The sequence below is a fragment of the Thermobia domestica genome, chromosome 5 (genome assembly GCF_964235325.1).
Source record: "Thermobia domestica chromosome 5, izTheDome1.hap1.1, whole genome shotgun sequence".
NCBI classification, from domain to species: domain Eukaryota; kingdom Metazoa; phylum Arthropoda; class Insecta; order Zygentoma; family Lepismatidae; genus Thermobia; species Thermobia domestica.
The window spans coordinates 218,362,321-218,378,759 of record NC_137458.1 but is presented as its reverse complement, the minus strand read 5'-3'; the positions used below and the strand labels follow the sequence as shown (position 1 = coordinate 218,378,759).

At 36.8% G+C, this 16,439-nt stretch overlaps 1 protein-coding gene across 4 annotated transcripts in view; it reads right to left on the bottom strand.

Moving 5' to 3' along the window:
* The window catches only part of bsk (mitogen-activated protein kinase dJNK), a 441,364-nt gene that overhangs the window by 29,773 nt on the left and 395,152 nt on the right, over nt 1-16,439 (bottom strand). For all 4 annotated transcript variants that reach the window (XM_081759702.1, XM_081759701.1, XM_081759704.1 and 1 more), the window contains 2 exons: nt 15,347-15,544; nt 11,427-11,561 (listed from right to left, as the gene is read on the bottom strand). In XM_081759702.1, the coding sequence (XP_081615828.1) occupies nt 11,427-11,561; nt 15,347-15,544 (333 nt within the window). The remainder of the gene's footprint in view (nt 1-11,426; nt 11,562-15,346; nt 15,545-16,439) is intronic.

Genomic DNA, 16,439 nt, shown 5'->3' with positions numbered 1-16,439 from the left:
CAAAGTACGCTGGAGTTCAGACATGAATTCCATTACATTTCTACCAACAAGTTTTCCATAAGCCAGTGAGAACGCGCATGCGGCGATTGTAGACGTCGTTTTAACAGACTAAGTAAGCAGAAATTAATTGCGCTAACGTCAGTGTTTATGACAAGACTATCAGGAAAGGGAATAACATCTATTCCATTTCCTGCTTCATGAGGTGACAAAACCCGAGGGAATAGATGGATGATTTTGTCCACCTGGATTCGCATCTGATTCTAGTTGCTTCATATAAACGAGGAATGTCTTTCCGATCGATTGGAGACAGGATGGATTGTTGAAAGCAGGCAGAATTCATCTTTACGTTCTAATCCATCTTACGTACCTCCAACTTCCCCTCGTACCGTATCATGTGAAAAATTATTCCCTTCGATAAATGTTTTCTGCATTGGCAGTTAACTTGGCATGCCAATAAGAGATATATCATGGTACGTAACTGACTGAATATTACCATTATACGTGAAATAAATATAAGTGTCGTCTAATGTAACGACTTTCTTCCTTTTGACCCTTCCCCCAACAGGTGTCTTTTCTACAGTCTGCGACAGTGTGTCTTATGTTCAGCAATAAACATCATGAGAAGGTTGTAAAACAGTGGACTATGTTAGATTTAACTTCTGGGGCATGTCCCATTGGGGTGACGAACCTCGGACGATACTTTTGATGGTAATCTCGAATGGGTATCTTTTATCGTCGAATGGGTTCAATTTGTGTTTACCTGGGTTTTCCAAACTTTGCTTCACCATTCGGTTGTACAAAAAATTTGATGGGATGTACCTTTCCCAACGACGGTTCACTCTCGGGGCATTTCACTAGCACCTGCAGACTGAGACAGAACACTGACACCGACATCGGATTTGGATTTAATGTGTCTGGCTCAACTGCACAGGTAACAGCAATGCTGAAAATCGGTCGGACATAAGCCAAAAAACCTACAAACTCTTGGCACAAACTAAAGGAGAGTAAATATCATGAAATAATAATAATAATAATAATAATAATAATAATAATAATAATAATAAATATAGTAAGAAAAAAGAAAAGACGTTAGAGTAAGAGATTGGGGTGGGTGCGTTATACCGTAAAGGTCTTTTGCACTCGTCAATGTCTAAAATTCAGTAACGAGTATGTTATGGAAGAAAATATATAAGATACAAAACATGTAAACACAGTGATAAAAGCACTAGGATAACATTAGTAACAGTGCGATATTAATCTTTTGTCGGGACTGGGGAGACAAGGTAATGAAAGGCCCAAACTGGTATGAAAGATAAAAGAATACAAATACATATCAGGATTGTCAATTTGAACTGGAAACGAAAAAATGCGTTTAGTGACAACACACAGGAGACAAACATAAGAAAGAGCAAGAAACGGGTTATGTATAAACATCAAGACAATCGCAATGCGGGTAAGACATGGAGGTGACGAAGAACCATTAAAACTTGAAAGAGCGTTCGGTGGTCATTTTCAAGCAGTGGTCATTTCCAAGTCTGCTGGTAGGGTAAAATAAACTCGAAGCTAAGCATGATAAGCACAATCCATAAGCAGATGTTAAATACTTTCTCTAGCTACACAGGCCACGCACAACAGTGGGTCTTCGCCACGAAGTAGAAATCTGTGTATTAAGTGTGAATGACCAATGTGAAGTCGAGTTAAGATTCATTCCTCCTGTCGATATCTTCAGCTGGTGGTCCAAACACCAAGTGCAGATCTGAGTACATGTAATTTATTGTTGATAGCTTGGTCCCATTCAAGCTGCCAGCGCTGATGCAACTGAGCAGTGAATAGCGAACGCAAATTTGTGCAGGATATGGGAAGATGAAGCTCTCTTTCTTCACGGGCAGCAACTTTTGCTGCACGATTAGCCTCTCCATTACTAGCTATGCTAATATGACTCGGAGTTCAGCAAGGTAATACTTCACATCCCTGTGCTAATAATCTGAGACATGATAGGAGGATTTGCTGAGCGAAAGGATGTTTTAGAAGACGTCAGGCTTTAAGCTCTAACAGAAAAATCCCAACTAACTGATCAACGCCGCCCAGGCCAAACTGCTTAACTTGAAATTTTGATAGTACATAGAGTTTGTGACGTAAGATATCACTAAAGAATGATTTTTGGAGATTTGATGTAGAAGAGAGGAAACTGGGTTGCCATTGTTATTATTATTATACAGTATATTCATATCTCGGAATCCCTTAAGGTTAGGTACATGAAATGGAATATATAGACTTTTCATTTAAAATACTAACATCTGTTTCAGCGTTTTTAAATGTTCGACTTAGATTGTAAGGAAAACGTGTGAGGTGATTCACTAAGGTGTTCTTAGGAGACATTCGAATTTCGTGCGAGTCTTCGAATTCGGACCGATTCTTTATGAAAGGTGCAGAAAGGAAGAAAATACTGTCCATAGTAACATGGGGACAGTTGCTAGTATAATGCTGTAACTAAGGTTAAATGTAACTACATAATACTCGTGTTCGTATTTTCTATTGATTAAATCAAAACTTCACTAAAACCGCGAAATACACTAGTTGAGTTTGCTCTAGAACATTTCAGATCTGAATCAATTAAGGATTGCTATAGTTGTACTTTTGTGTGAGAGAAAGTTGTGGTGTTCTTCGATTATTATGTTGTATTTATCTTTTCCAAGTGTTCCCTTTGTCCTTGAAATAGGTTAGAAATTCTGACGAGAACTGTTTAACATAGATCTAACTGTCCACGTCATTTTAAAACGGAAAGAAGTTTTAAAAAAATGTTTAAAGCTATGGACTCTTATTCTCTTGTATTCACTCCAATTTGAAGAAAATCAATTCGTTCCATTTAAAAAGTATTAATCTGCGCTCCGCCGCTTAATCTGAAAATTAAGCATCTAATAAATCATACAAGATTGAGTTAACGTAATATTTAAGATGTTGACAAAAATCACTTCTTCAATGTTAAAAAAAATAAACGCGTAGTGTTCTCTATAGGCTCAATTTTCAGTTTCACTTCCATTGATATTTTTAGGTAAAATGAAATAAAATTTCTAGTTTTACGTCTTACAATTATGCCTATTAAACTAAAGGAGACAGATGATCAACGAAATTGAATGAAAGAATTGGTGGAACGAGAATGTAGAGGAACAGCGACAACCCCGCCAGACATATCTTGTTCACTAATTTTTAGGATAAGGAAAAATTGTAGAAAAATCGTGTTTGAAACAACATTTATTTTATTCATATATATATATATATATATATATATATATATATATATAATGAATCAGTTAAGGAAATAGTGAGAATATAAACACATTAGAAAGGTAAAAAGAAGAAGAAACAAAATTAGATAACATAAAACTATTAACGCGATCATAATAGTGTTTCCAAGTTGAAAGTAAAGTTTAGTGGGGAAGATGGAACAACTTGGATGCGTTGGTCTGTAAGCGTACTGGTGAGAAAGAATACTGAATGAAAATAGGAAGTTATATGAATATAAGTACATTGAAGAAGAAACAAAATAATACTGAAAAAATATAAATTTAATAACAAACATAATGTATAATTAAATAGAGTAATGACGATATTCAAAGATTAATGCAGAACAAGAAAAGTGTGTATGGAAAATAATAGTAGAAAATAAAAAGGAAGTTATCAAAGATCGGTATAGATGTATGTAAAACGGACTTGGGTAGGGTATTTTCTAGATGGTTACGATGGTTCTAGAGGTTCACAAATAGGGCGGTAATTTAAGTGTCTTTCTATCTATGAGGGGGTGTGAAAGAGTCTGGGGAGATGGATTTTGAGGATTTTTACGCAGAAGTGTGATCGAATGTCCTGTTGAGACAGAGTATATGTTCTGGGACCTAGAGGCAAGACCACTGAAGAAACCCCCACCTGCTCCACCAACCTCTCATCAGCACTTTAAAGGGGATACTCACTGGACCTTATTAATAGACAATTTAGTTGTGCAAAGTTAGTTTCAAAACTCTCCACTTTACCTGAAACCGAAGTGGTTCTCCAGTCCCGTCCCAGGATTGTATCGAAGGCTCTCAAATGTTCAAACCATAGACCCTTGAAACATTACGCACTTGATCCCGAGTAATGCCAGAAATACATATATAAAACCAATACTACATTCAACACCGATTTGACCTTCCTATAGCTCATCACAAAGTTAATACGTACTTTCCACTATTTTGATAATTACGATTCTTCTCTCATTTACATCTTTAAACGACCCCATTATCCAGACTTCCTGATAGATAAAGTTCTTCACTACTCTTCCGACCCGCATCAATAATCATGAACATTCTGCAGCACCTAATACCTTATCTACTTATTCCAAATACAACTCATTAGAACAGTATATTTGACCGTATTTTCTGCGTAAATACCCTTAAAATCCTTCTCCTAGACTCTTTCCTAACCCTGAGGTTTGAAAAGTTAGTTACATTACCATTCTATCCGCGAACCGCCACCCTGAACTTTGTCAGCAGTTAACACCGTACCTCGCTACACTCTGTTCGTTTCCCATACATCTCTTTGATCTTTTCCATTTTCTAGCATGATTTCTCGTTCTGCATTGTTTTCTCACTGTCTGTGTGTCATTACTCTACTTAATTATAATCGTTTCTATTATCAATTTAATGTTTCTAATTCATGTATTTTTCCCCACATAGATGTAAATATACAAAATCCTCTCTTTATTATTTCTTTTCTTCAGCTCACATTTTTCCTTTTCTCTTACTTCCCCGCCTACTCATCCAATGAAGTCTCCACCGAAACGTCTTACAGTGCACCAGTATTCTACTATTGTAAAATAATGATATTAATATCTTCTGGTAGTAATTAGTTTATATACAATATATGACTAGCACACTTATGCACAAGAAACACAAGCTTATTTCCCAGTGGTTGCTCATGCAGTTCATATCTCATTTTAAGCTGCAGTCTGCGTCTCATATATTCCTGTGGGTGAAAAGGGACGTTAAACTCCAAATCAGTCAGTTACCTGAGATTATGTATTTTATTGAATGACTCAATTTCTACTATTCATATAAAAATCACACAGAATTTAGTATGCAAGGCTTTGTTGAATTCAGCAGCTACAATGCTGCTTCAGTTAAGAAACAACATTATGTTGGTTGTACGATTAAAAGTAATTTTGTACAGAATTCAATGTGTTAAACAATTACTATACATGCATTTTATTGCTTGATTTTTTCTCCTATCAACTGCCAAAAATAAATAAACAAATGAAAGTTTCACGCTAATATAATAATTGATCTATGCAGTGGTGCCCTCTGATGTAGACGGCAGTCATTAGAACAACTCATTAGAACAGTATATTTGACCGTATTTTCTGCGTAAATACCCTTAAAATCCTTCTCCTAGACTCTTTCCTAACCCTGAGGTTTGAAAAGTTAGTTACGTTCTTACAATCTATTCAGTGTTACCGATGCTATTCACTCCCTGTAAGGTCACACACGTGAACAGAGCTACTCTACAAAGAAAGGGATATATATATATATATATACTGTTTGTCTGCTGATAAGACCTGTTTCTTCCTTGTCAGTAAAGGCTTATAAAATTTTTCTCCATGCAATGTACCTAATTATTGTCACTGCACTCCAGAGTGAAGAGTAAACTCATCTTTCTTTTATTTGTCTCATTAGCTGACAATAGTTATTATATCAAACAGATCAAATATTTACTCTTTCCTGATGGATAGTCAAATTAAAAAAAAAAAAAATAAAAAAAAATTGACGTCTTCTTAGATGTAGATATCCGCACTATTTTTCTTTTTTCTTCAGAGCTCTGCAAAAGGAAAGAGGGAAGTCACTTTGATAATGGCTGTGAAACCAGCTTTGTATCCTTCCCCTGCAAAATCAATCCCCGCATTCGGGGCTTCTACTGAGTTTCCCTTTGAAGGCATTCTTTGCAAATACTACAGAAAAAATACCAACGAATTTGACATTGCATGATCGTATATTCAGTATGTGTCCTGCAGAATTATTTAACTACATTTTAAATACTTTACTCAACACAAAAAATTCAAGTCATTCAAGATGTAAAAAATAACTGATGTTGCCAACACTGCTGAACGAACTCACATTATCCGGGATCAATCCAAGATTTTATCCAGGAGAAATATCTTATGCCATATTAAATGGTGGTTAATGAAATATTTGTTTATCAAATACTAGCATCAATTACACGCTTCGCTAGGTTAAATTAAGAAAAAATAGTAGTATGTTCCGTTAGTCAGTCACTTTTTTTATTATTACTAAACCGCTCATTGATATAGGTTAATTGCGATCATTTTTATATATACCCTCTCCCCTTCCCATATTACGATGCATGGCATCGGAAGTGTCATTGTTCATATTAGCGACCCTGAAAATTACAGATTCGACATTAATATTGATCATTTTAGATCATTTTTATGTATCTCCCTTCCCCCTTTCTCCAAAGCTGCGGGTCTGAATTTAGATTTAAATAGCATCGAAAGTGTCACTTTTCACCTCAGCGACCCCGAAAACTATAGACCTGACACTAATATAATTCATTTTCGATTATTTTCAAATGTCTCTCCCCTTCCCCCTCCCTAAGTTACACCCTCAAAGTGATATGACAAAACCATCTTAGGTTCGAACCTCATCTAGGTTGAAAATCTGATTGAGATCGATTGAGTGATTCAAGAGTTATTAAGGTTTATTTACTTACTTTTATATATTTCCTTTTCTCATCCCCCTCACCTAAATTCTACCGTCAAAGTGAAATGATAAACACATCTCAGGCCCGAACCTCATCTATGTTAAAAAATTTTGAACGTTTGGTTCAAGAGTTATTAAATTTTATTTATTTTTTAACTCCCCCTCATCCTTCCTTAAGTTCTATCGTCAAAAGGAATAGAAAAAAAAAATCCCAGGCCCGAACCTCGTCTATGTTGAAAATTTGATCGAGATCGGTCGAGTGGAGTCACAAAGTCAGTCTCTTTCATTTTTATTATTTATACATAAACCTCCGTCCTCCCCTTCCCTTATGTTGCACTGTCAAATTAAATGATAAAAATTATCCCAGAACCCGAACGTCATCTATGTTGGAAATTTGATCGAGATTGGTTAGATGGTTCAAAAAGTTGTTTTATTTATTTTTATATATAAATCTCCCCCTCCCCTCCCCTCCTAGGTTCTACCGTCAAAGTGAAAATATAAAAAAAAAAAAATTCTGGCCCGAACTTCATCTATGTTGAAAATTTGATCGAGATTGGCCAGGTGGTTCCAGAGTTATTAAGTTTTATTTATTTTTCATAACTCCCCCTCCTTCCCCTTCCCTACGTTCTAGCGTCAAAGTAAAATGACGAAAACACTCTCAGGCCCGAACTTCATGAATGTTGAAAATTTGATCGAGTTCGGGTAGTTCAAGAGATTAAGAGTTACAAACATAATGTGGCGATAAACTTTAAAATATGGTTATCTTTTGCCCTTAATTGAGTAAAGTTGAATTAATGGGTTTATTTAGGCACTTTTATTCTCTCGGTTTGCTTAGTTAGCAACAAGAGAAGGGAATACGCAAACGATGAAGGCAATTGATATTACCACAACGACGCAATGTTATAGGAAGCTTACTCAGTAAAGATAATTGATAATACAAAAACAGGATACCTAACGTTGAACTATGACCACAAAACGCAGTAATATAGGAAATTTAGTCAGTGCTTGCGGATGCTTGGAAAGTTCTAGGACGCGTGAAATTGAATCATGCGTCGGATATTGTACACGTGTATATGTGTCATCAGTATCGTATCCTGGATGCAGCAGTTGGTGAGAACCAATGAGAAGGCTAAAAGGGCAATAGGTTTCCATATTTAGGAATCTGACGCAAATTATGGTCTGATCACCACGAGATTTGGGTGTGACCCGATATACTTAAAAGTCTTAGGAGCCCCAGCCCGGAGGCATTCGAGAGTCAGCCCTCAGGTGTTCCACAGTCAGTGCTACGACCATCGGAGTAACGACTCACTCAACTTTACGAGAATTCAGCAAGGTACGTAACAAAGATTCTTATAGTACCATTTTCTTGTAATGGGATGTCATACCAGATTCAACTATGTTTTGTCTCCTACGATAAAGCTCTCACGAATAAGAATAACAGTCGTATAATTGCATCTCGCCTTCTTCTATCCTTTGAGAAATTTTGATAATAAATATTATAGTAAATACTCATTAACTTTCAAAGTAATGAGCTGTATGTTAACTAATCAATCATGTAAATATACTCTCATTAATGTAAACAAAAGCCTTTATTCAATCCCTAGATTTAAGTTCCCAATATTCTCTAAGTAACTATTGGTGTATATCATTATTTTTCTCTTGTGACAACCGCTAAGTGTTAGCATGAGCAGTTCTGTAAAAATATATGGGAAAAACGAGCAAGATGAAACTTGAGAGCTGCCCCAGCGTCACAATAATCACTTTTAATTTTACAGATTAAGAAAATTGCCTGAGTCACTTCGAGAATATCTTCCAAGAAAATTCACTCCACAGGAGCAAAGTATCCTTTCAGGATTACTTCCGTGAGAAACGAACGACATTACACTATAGGATTATCAATTGTAATATCCATTTAGAAATTATCCGAATTACAAAGATTAGATTAGAGTACTTCCCCTTCCGCAGAAGGCTATATGAGCTGTGGATCTCCAGCTAAACTTTGCATCCGAACCGCATGAGTTCCTTCAGGAACAGGAGCTCGTTCTTCCGCATCAAAACGTGTATGCTAAGCATATTGCCACGAGGAAGTTTCCAACTTAGAAAGAAAATAAAGCATATTCAAGACGTAAGGCGCGCTTTACAAAAACACAAATATATTAACATCAGAAACCATATGGGTTCGAGAGAATAGATATACAGGTACTTTACACACGTCACTATTGTTTCCTTTGCACACAAAGCCTGTCGAAAGTCCTGAGTGCCAGTATAAGGAGTACCTTCCAGGCATGGCACATGATGGTTTTACCACGTTCGGCAGCAATGTATTTGCTGATGTTGGACCACACGCGTTTGAAACCATGAACAGTTTGTGAGTACTTGGGTCGTCTAGTATACTCTTGCTTTCATAAAGCCCAAAACTTCTCAATCCCTCTGGTTTCTGGCACATTTTGGGCATTGTCCTGCTTCTTCATGAAATCAATGCCTTGACTGCGGAGACAATCTGTAACGACACGAGCATAATGTGCCATTGCCATATATGGCCAGAAAAAACGTCATCTGGATCATGACAATGCAAAGTAAAAGAAATCATCCGACCATCACACATTCTTGTAAATAGGTTTGAGAATTGACGGTAACTTTCGAAAAGAAGGGTTCCGAGAGATACATATCTGTTTCGTGACCTGCCACACGAGGTATCTTTTTGGAAACTTCGCCTTTTTCTTGAATTTGGTCAAGTGACGTAAGGGCAGGGTCTGTGGAGTGATAAAATGCCTTTCTGGAATATCTGAAGAGTTCCTTGGAACACAGGTCTACAAAAACTATATACAAAAACATAAACCAATTAATCACTTTAAAACATTATTAGTTTACTTTAATTTATTATGCTTCCATAAAATCATAAAGATAACACTGTTCAAATAATTAGAAACAACAGAATATAAACAAATCGATACAACAGTGTCAAAACCTACTTCCTTCTCTGACATGATCTACCTATTAGTTATATATATATATATATATATATATATATATATATATATATATATATATATATATATATATATATAATAAAAAAAAGTTCAAAAACGTCCCATGATCCCATCACAAAACAATAGAAAACTAAATTCCATATGACAATTCCAGTACTCGAAATATATTATTTTCAATTCCATGTTTTCCAGGATTGAGTTGACGATTTTAAGTTTAGCGTCCCTTTCAGCAGCGGGGCTACAGAAGGCTGTTTCATCCTTATAGTAGCAATTTGCAGTCGCCACCAGAGGCGCTAGTTTCGCGTCAGCAATGTGACGCACGCAGTACGGAGTAGCCAGACACTTGTGTACAAGCCGTGCAGAGGAGAGACGTGTGTAAGCAGAATGCCGCTGAAAATCGACCCTTTTTGGGACGGCTACATCATAGCACTTTCTGATATAGGCTATAGCTATAGCCGAATAAGAACACAGTCCGAGAAGAAAGGTTTCACAATGTCTGATAAGGGAATTAATGCAGCCATCCATCACAATGCAAACCCAGAGCAAACCATTGCCATGCGTCGTCAAAAGGGGCAAAAGAAGCAACCGGCTCCACAACGCAGTGAAGACGTCATTGCCAAGGTTCGCCGGTTTGTGACCCAGGAGAATCCACCCACCCAACGTGACATACCGAGGCTGTTGGACGGTCAACTGCAACTGTACACCGAATCATACACGACAATTTGGGACTCAGAAGTGCACACAAGCGGCGGGTCCATGTTCTGAAGTCAACGCACATCGCAGAACGGCGGGTGGCATGCAAAAGGCTGTATAAAGGTTACCTGGCAGGTGACAAATGGCGTTATGTGATCACCTTAGATGAAGCATGGGTCTATTTGACAGGATCCCAGCAGATGCATGAAATTTACTACCGCCGCAGTGATGGAACCGATCATGCAAAATGGGTTCGCTCCTGCAAGGAGAGTTTTCCAAAGGGATTTATGGTAGTGACGGGTTTCTGTGTAAAAGGAAAGCTTCCGATACACCAGGCGTCATCAAATGTCAAGGTGAATGCAGCGTATTATATCGAGCATGTACTGGAACCCATCTATCGCCAACATGCCCCGGCTCTGTATAGCAATGACACTGACAGTCTTCATCCACCAGGACAAGGCCAGCAGCCATACTGCCAAACGAACGGTGGTCTACATGACACGATGGAACAGGAGATAGGTGTAAAGACTATCCCATTTCGAGACATACCCGTCGAGTCACCAGATGTATCCCCTATGGACTTCTGTGCTTTCGGCCTCCTCAAACGGAACATCAATAAGCGTCGTCCGACCACACTTGGTGGCCTTTGGAAAGTGTGCAAGGAGTGGGCGAAATTGGATCAGGCAGTGCTCAATAGAGGTCTCCTTCAGTGGAAACTACAATGTCGTGCAATCGTTCACCAACGGGGCTCTCACATCGAACGTGATCGCTGGTGAAAACGGGGTTTTACGCCCTAGGGCACGGGTCTGTACTTCACTACCATAAGGCTGAAACAGTCTTCTGTATATGAGACGTGTACCTCTGCCGGGAATCAAACCTGGGTCTCCCACGCCAAGGTTTCCAGGATTCAAACAAACACTGCATAAGATAAAGAAAGGAAGAAGTAGAAAACAGGATGTTACTAGAACAAATAAAACATTTTCAAGAAAACGTAACTTACTTCAGGCGCTCTATAATATCTTGTGACCACATACGGCGTCATCATGAAAGTTGTGCCTGCAGTTCGTGCCAATCCAAAGTCCAAAATTTTTAAAGTGCAATCAGACTTCACAACTATATTACTAGGCTTCAAATCCTGAAACAGATATTCACGTAAAATGGCACGTTATTACATACGAAGTAATGAAGAAAAACAGAAATACTCATTCAATTTCTACACTTCAGTGCAACAATACCTATCTTAACACATGTAACAAAATGTAATAATTTAAATAAATAAATCCATCTACATTTTCATCAATGGCAGCATAATAACTATTGTTTTGTTCTTAACTGAGACAAACACAACGAATGAACGTTTTACGGTGTCATACATAACATAATACGCATTCTTTATGGCCTGCTTTTTAACCTCTCTACAAGAAAAATAAATATAAGAAAAAATACTTTCAGCTAAATTAATTCTGAGATTCTATATACAATATAATAGCGGCTCTCAACCTATTCCAGTCTAGTGCCCCCTTGGATGAATGGGATTGTCCTGAGTCCCCCCCCCCCTTCAACCTGTCATTTTAACCCAATCCATCCATGCACAAGGCTGAACGTAAGATTTGAACGAAGCAACCTAAGGATCAGAAAATGGCTTCTGTTTTTCAAACCAGCCCTGAAGAATCTACATTATTATTATTATTATTATTATTATTATTATTATTTTAAATTCTAATAATTTAAAAATGCATAATGGCTTTCGTCCAATAATGAGAAACATTCTACAGGTCATGAATAGCCTCCTGAATAATTTATCGCGCTCCAATCGCTCCTTTTTCTTCTAATATCTTATTTGGAAACCAGAACGCCGCCTTGCGTTAACGCCCACGTTGAGAAACATTACAAGCATTTTTAAAGTACTATTATATCGCAGTTTGCAACACAAATTCACAGAAATGCAATACAAATTATATATTGTATCACAAAATGCAGCACACTTATGATCATAATTTGTTACCAAAGTGAGATCCTTTCGCAACATAATTGTCTTTACTTCAAGACAGAACCGGTTGTCTTTCGATGTCACTTGCTCGGAAACTCAGCTTCTCTCCAGATTTATTTTATATTCTCAATAATACAAAACAATCTACTACATACTATATAGGGTGTTTCAAAACAACACCGACAACGTTTGGGAGGTCATTCCTGACACCAAGATAAGACAAAAAGTATAGACCAATCTGAGTGCACAAATGCTTCCTTTCGGAGTTATAGGCTGCCGAAAACATCAAAAAATGAAATTTAAAGGCCCCTATTTCCAAAGCTATAAAACTTACTGTAGTCGGGCCAAGATTTCACTTAGGAACTACTATGTGCCCTATCCAAATATCCAAGTTTCAGAATCCTGCGGTACTTCCGCAAAAATTTTTGTAGAGGTAATTGGTGAGTAGTTCCAATTAAATACCCGTAGTCTAACTCCGTCTATAAAAATTGTTGCGAAAGTACCGCAGGATTCTGAAACTTAGATATTTGGATAGGGCATATATTAGTTCCTAAGTGAAGTCTTGACCCGACTACGGTAGATCTCATAGCTTTGAAGCTAGAGGCCTTTATAGTTTATTTTTTCATGTTTTCGGCAGCTTCGGAAGCATTTGTGTACCCAGGTTGGTCTATACTTTTGTCTTATCTTGGTGTCAGGAATCACCTCCCAAACGTTGTCGGTGTTGTTTTTAAACACCCTGTATATATACAGGATGCTAAGAAACTATTTGAACAAACTTCGGGAGCTGATTCCCGACACCGAAACCAGCAAAACAGTTCTCTGGAACTTTGGTCAGTGAGGGATAGTTTCGGCGATATAAGGTGCCGAAAGCGTAGGAAAATGAACTTCAGAGGGCTGTAATAAAAAAAAAACAACGCAACATAGAGAGTGCGGTTTAAAACATGATACTCGAAGTCATACCTGCTTGATAGAAAAATTGTATGTTTCAAACCTCCGCAAGATGGGTTCGAGGTATTCCCCAACGGAAGTTAAGGATTCCCTATAACCTGGTAAGTAATCCCTAAGTTCCTTTGGGGAATACCGCGCACACATCTTGCGGAGGTTTAAAACATACATTTTTCTATCGAGCAGGTATGTGTGTCATGTTTTAAACCGCACTCTCTACGTTGCGTTGTTTTTGAATCACAGCCCACTGAAGTTCATTTTCCCACGTTTTCGGCACCTTATATCGCCGAAGCTATCCCTCACTGACCAAAGTTTCAGAGGACTTTTTTGCTGTTTCGGTGTCCAGAATCAGCTCCCGAAGTTTGTTCAAATAGTTCCTTACAATCCTGTTTATATATACTCAAATTAACGTTATTTCGTAAAAGCATATTATCTATTCATAGGAGAGTGAAATAATGTTATGACAGTTAATGTTTGATAAAATGTACATACAATACATTTTCTTTTTAGAAAATGAAAAACTTTGAAAACAAATAACTGTCTGGAATGAAAGATGAAGTCTGTTAAGATTCATTCCAGTTCACACAATAGTTTAACAAGCAAATTGGAAGATCTTACGATATGAATTGGTTTTTACTGCTACCCCAATTATTTATGTCTATGGAAAAATCACTTACTCGAAAATAAGAATTTGTTTTGTAAATCCATTCTTTCCACTTAGTTGCACATGCAAGTACTGAATTCAACAGAATTACTATGATTGTATGATTTAACTGTGGACTTTCAAGTCTTCAGAATGGAATGAGTTTTATTTTCTTTAGGTCTATTTAACACAATTTACTGCTGTTTCCACGAATTCAGTTTAATAATCGGTACGGTTCCCTTGAAGAGCTCGTAGAAACCACAGAAAAACTTTCCTCAAATTCGTCTATATGACCCCACAATGTATACTCAAAAACACAGTTGAGTACACATACTACCCAACCATACGTTAATTTCACATTAACATGGAAACATAGATGATGCTGATAAGGCATGGTCAGAAATAAAAATGAACCAAAAATTGGCATAATCTTCCACCGTAGAAATTGCACTAGACGCAACTCTAACAAGTAATATGAACTTAATTCTGGAAAAGGATAATTTTATTGCAGTATTACGCAATTATAATAAGTATCCATCAGATAGGTTTTGTTATGAAGCATTATTTTTATACGGTGTATCGTTTGTTCAGAGGGACCAAAGTGCGAGTGTAGTTGTACGTTTCGGATAAGAATTTCATACGACTCCACATTCAAATAAATTACTTCTTTTTATCTAAAAAACACATGGCTCCAGGAGACATTCATTCTTGTGCAATCAGCAACAAGGATAGTCTTTGACATGATTCTGCAGATGATTTCCACATGATTGAAAATAATGCTTCATAGTAAAGATCTCACAAGCACCTGAACTTGCACATCATCGTGCAACATGACCCTTATCTTTAATCACGAAAATAATATTACACTTCTTCCATTCTTCCACTTCTTACATGCTGATGATTTTCATCGTATCAACTACTGACAATTATCGGCATATTTTATTTCTGATCATGCAATATTTCAGGTTTTATTATTCTTTACTTTGAAAGACAACTTCTCTTAAATTACGCTTTGTTGAAATCAAGAATTGACTTTTCCTAACTTTAAAAGTAATTTTCTTTATATAATAATGTCTTTCCTAGTAATGGTTTTCTTATGACTCCCAACAAAAAATTAATAGAAGCATAATCGTAACTACAGAGACTGTCTTCACGTGACTCAATCTTTCCTGAACCAGTTCATATTTAGGAGTTCTGCTAATAATATTTTTTTAAATATTTAACGATAAAGTGCTATACGTAAGTAGCTTATTTAACATACATTTTTACCATAACGGCCAAGAAGCGTTGTAACAACACGCAACATTACATACTAAAAAATAACAAATGAGAATATACAAACCCTGTGAATAATACCAGCTGAATGTAAGTGCTTAATACCACACAACATTTGGTACAGCAAGTACGACATACGTTCATGGTCCAAGTCCATTTGTATAACTTGACACAAATTAGCATCCATTAACTCCATAACTAAATACACATCTTGAAATTCTTCCAGAGACTTCTGAGGCGTAAAGGCATTTAGAAGACCTATGATCTACAAAGACAGAATTAAAAAAAATGCATTTTGGTCATTTCAAGTATTTATGAGTGTTATTTGATGATTTTTTTCCTCCTAAAATAGTGTAACCTTGATCAAGCCCATTAAGCCTATATTCCTGCTATATATGTACTAACGTAAGTTTAAATATAAAAGATACACAGATTTTTTAAATATAGTTATGTACAATGGTCAAAAAAACTACATGGTTTTAAGCAACTGAAATTATCAAACTAATTCGCTACGTATTTTTATAAGTAACTGGTCAAACAACACGCGTGAAACACTCATGTGAAAATAACGAATGACCGACTATTTTAAAGTACAAGAAATTGAAGCAAGGACTAAATTTTTCGCCCATTTCCAGTACCAAAATTAGCTACCTATAGCTCCGCACAAATTATACATGTCTCGAGAGAAAGCTGCATTACTTTGAGAGATGATAGTATAATTGATACCACACAAAAATCTTCATGGGTTCGATTTTGAACGATAACGTATGATCAGACATAAAATGTCGGCAGCAAGATCAATGAACTTCATGTTTTACAAGTAAATAATTTATTGAAGTAGGTAGGTGCTACATGGTAGCTACTTGGTAAACTAGCACATTCCCAAACTATTACTGGATAATAGTTTCGAGGTTTATGCCTGTTAAAATGATTGTCAATTAGGAAGGTTTCTATACAGAATTCGCAAGTTTGTCAACATGTGACACCACATGTGATCGTTATTCATCGAAGCGTCACACCTACAGCGTTATGTGAGAGGCTACCTGCCAAACGTGCATCTGTGACTTCCGAAACATTTCACATACAGTTACCGTCATATGGTACCTACATACACGGATGAGGAGTATGCGGACATGATGCTTATGTCCGAATTTAAATTT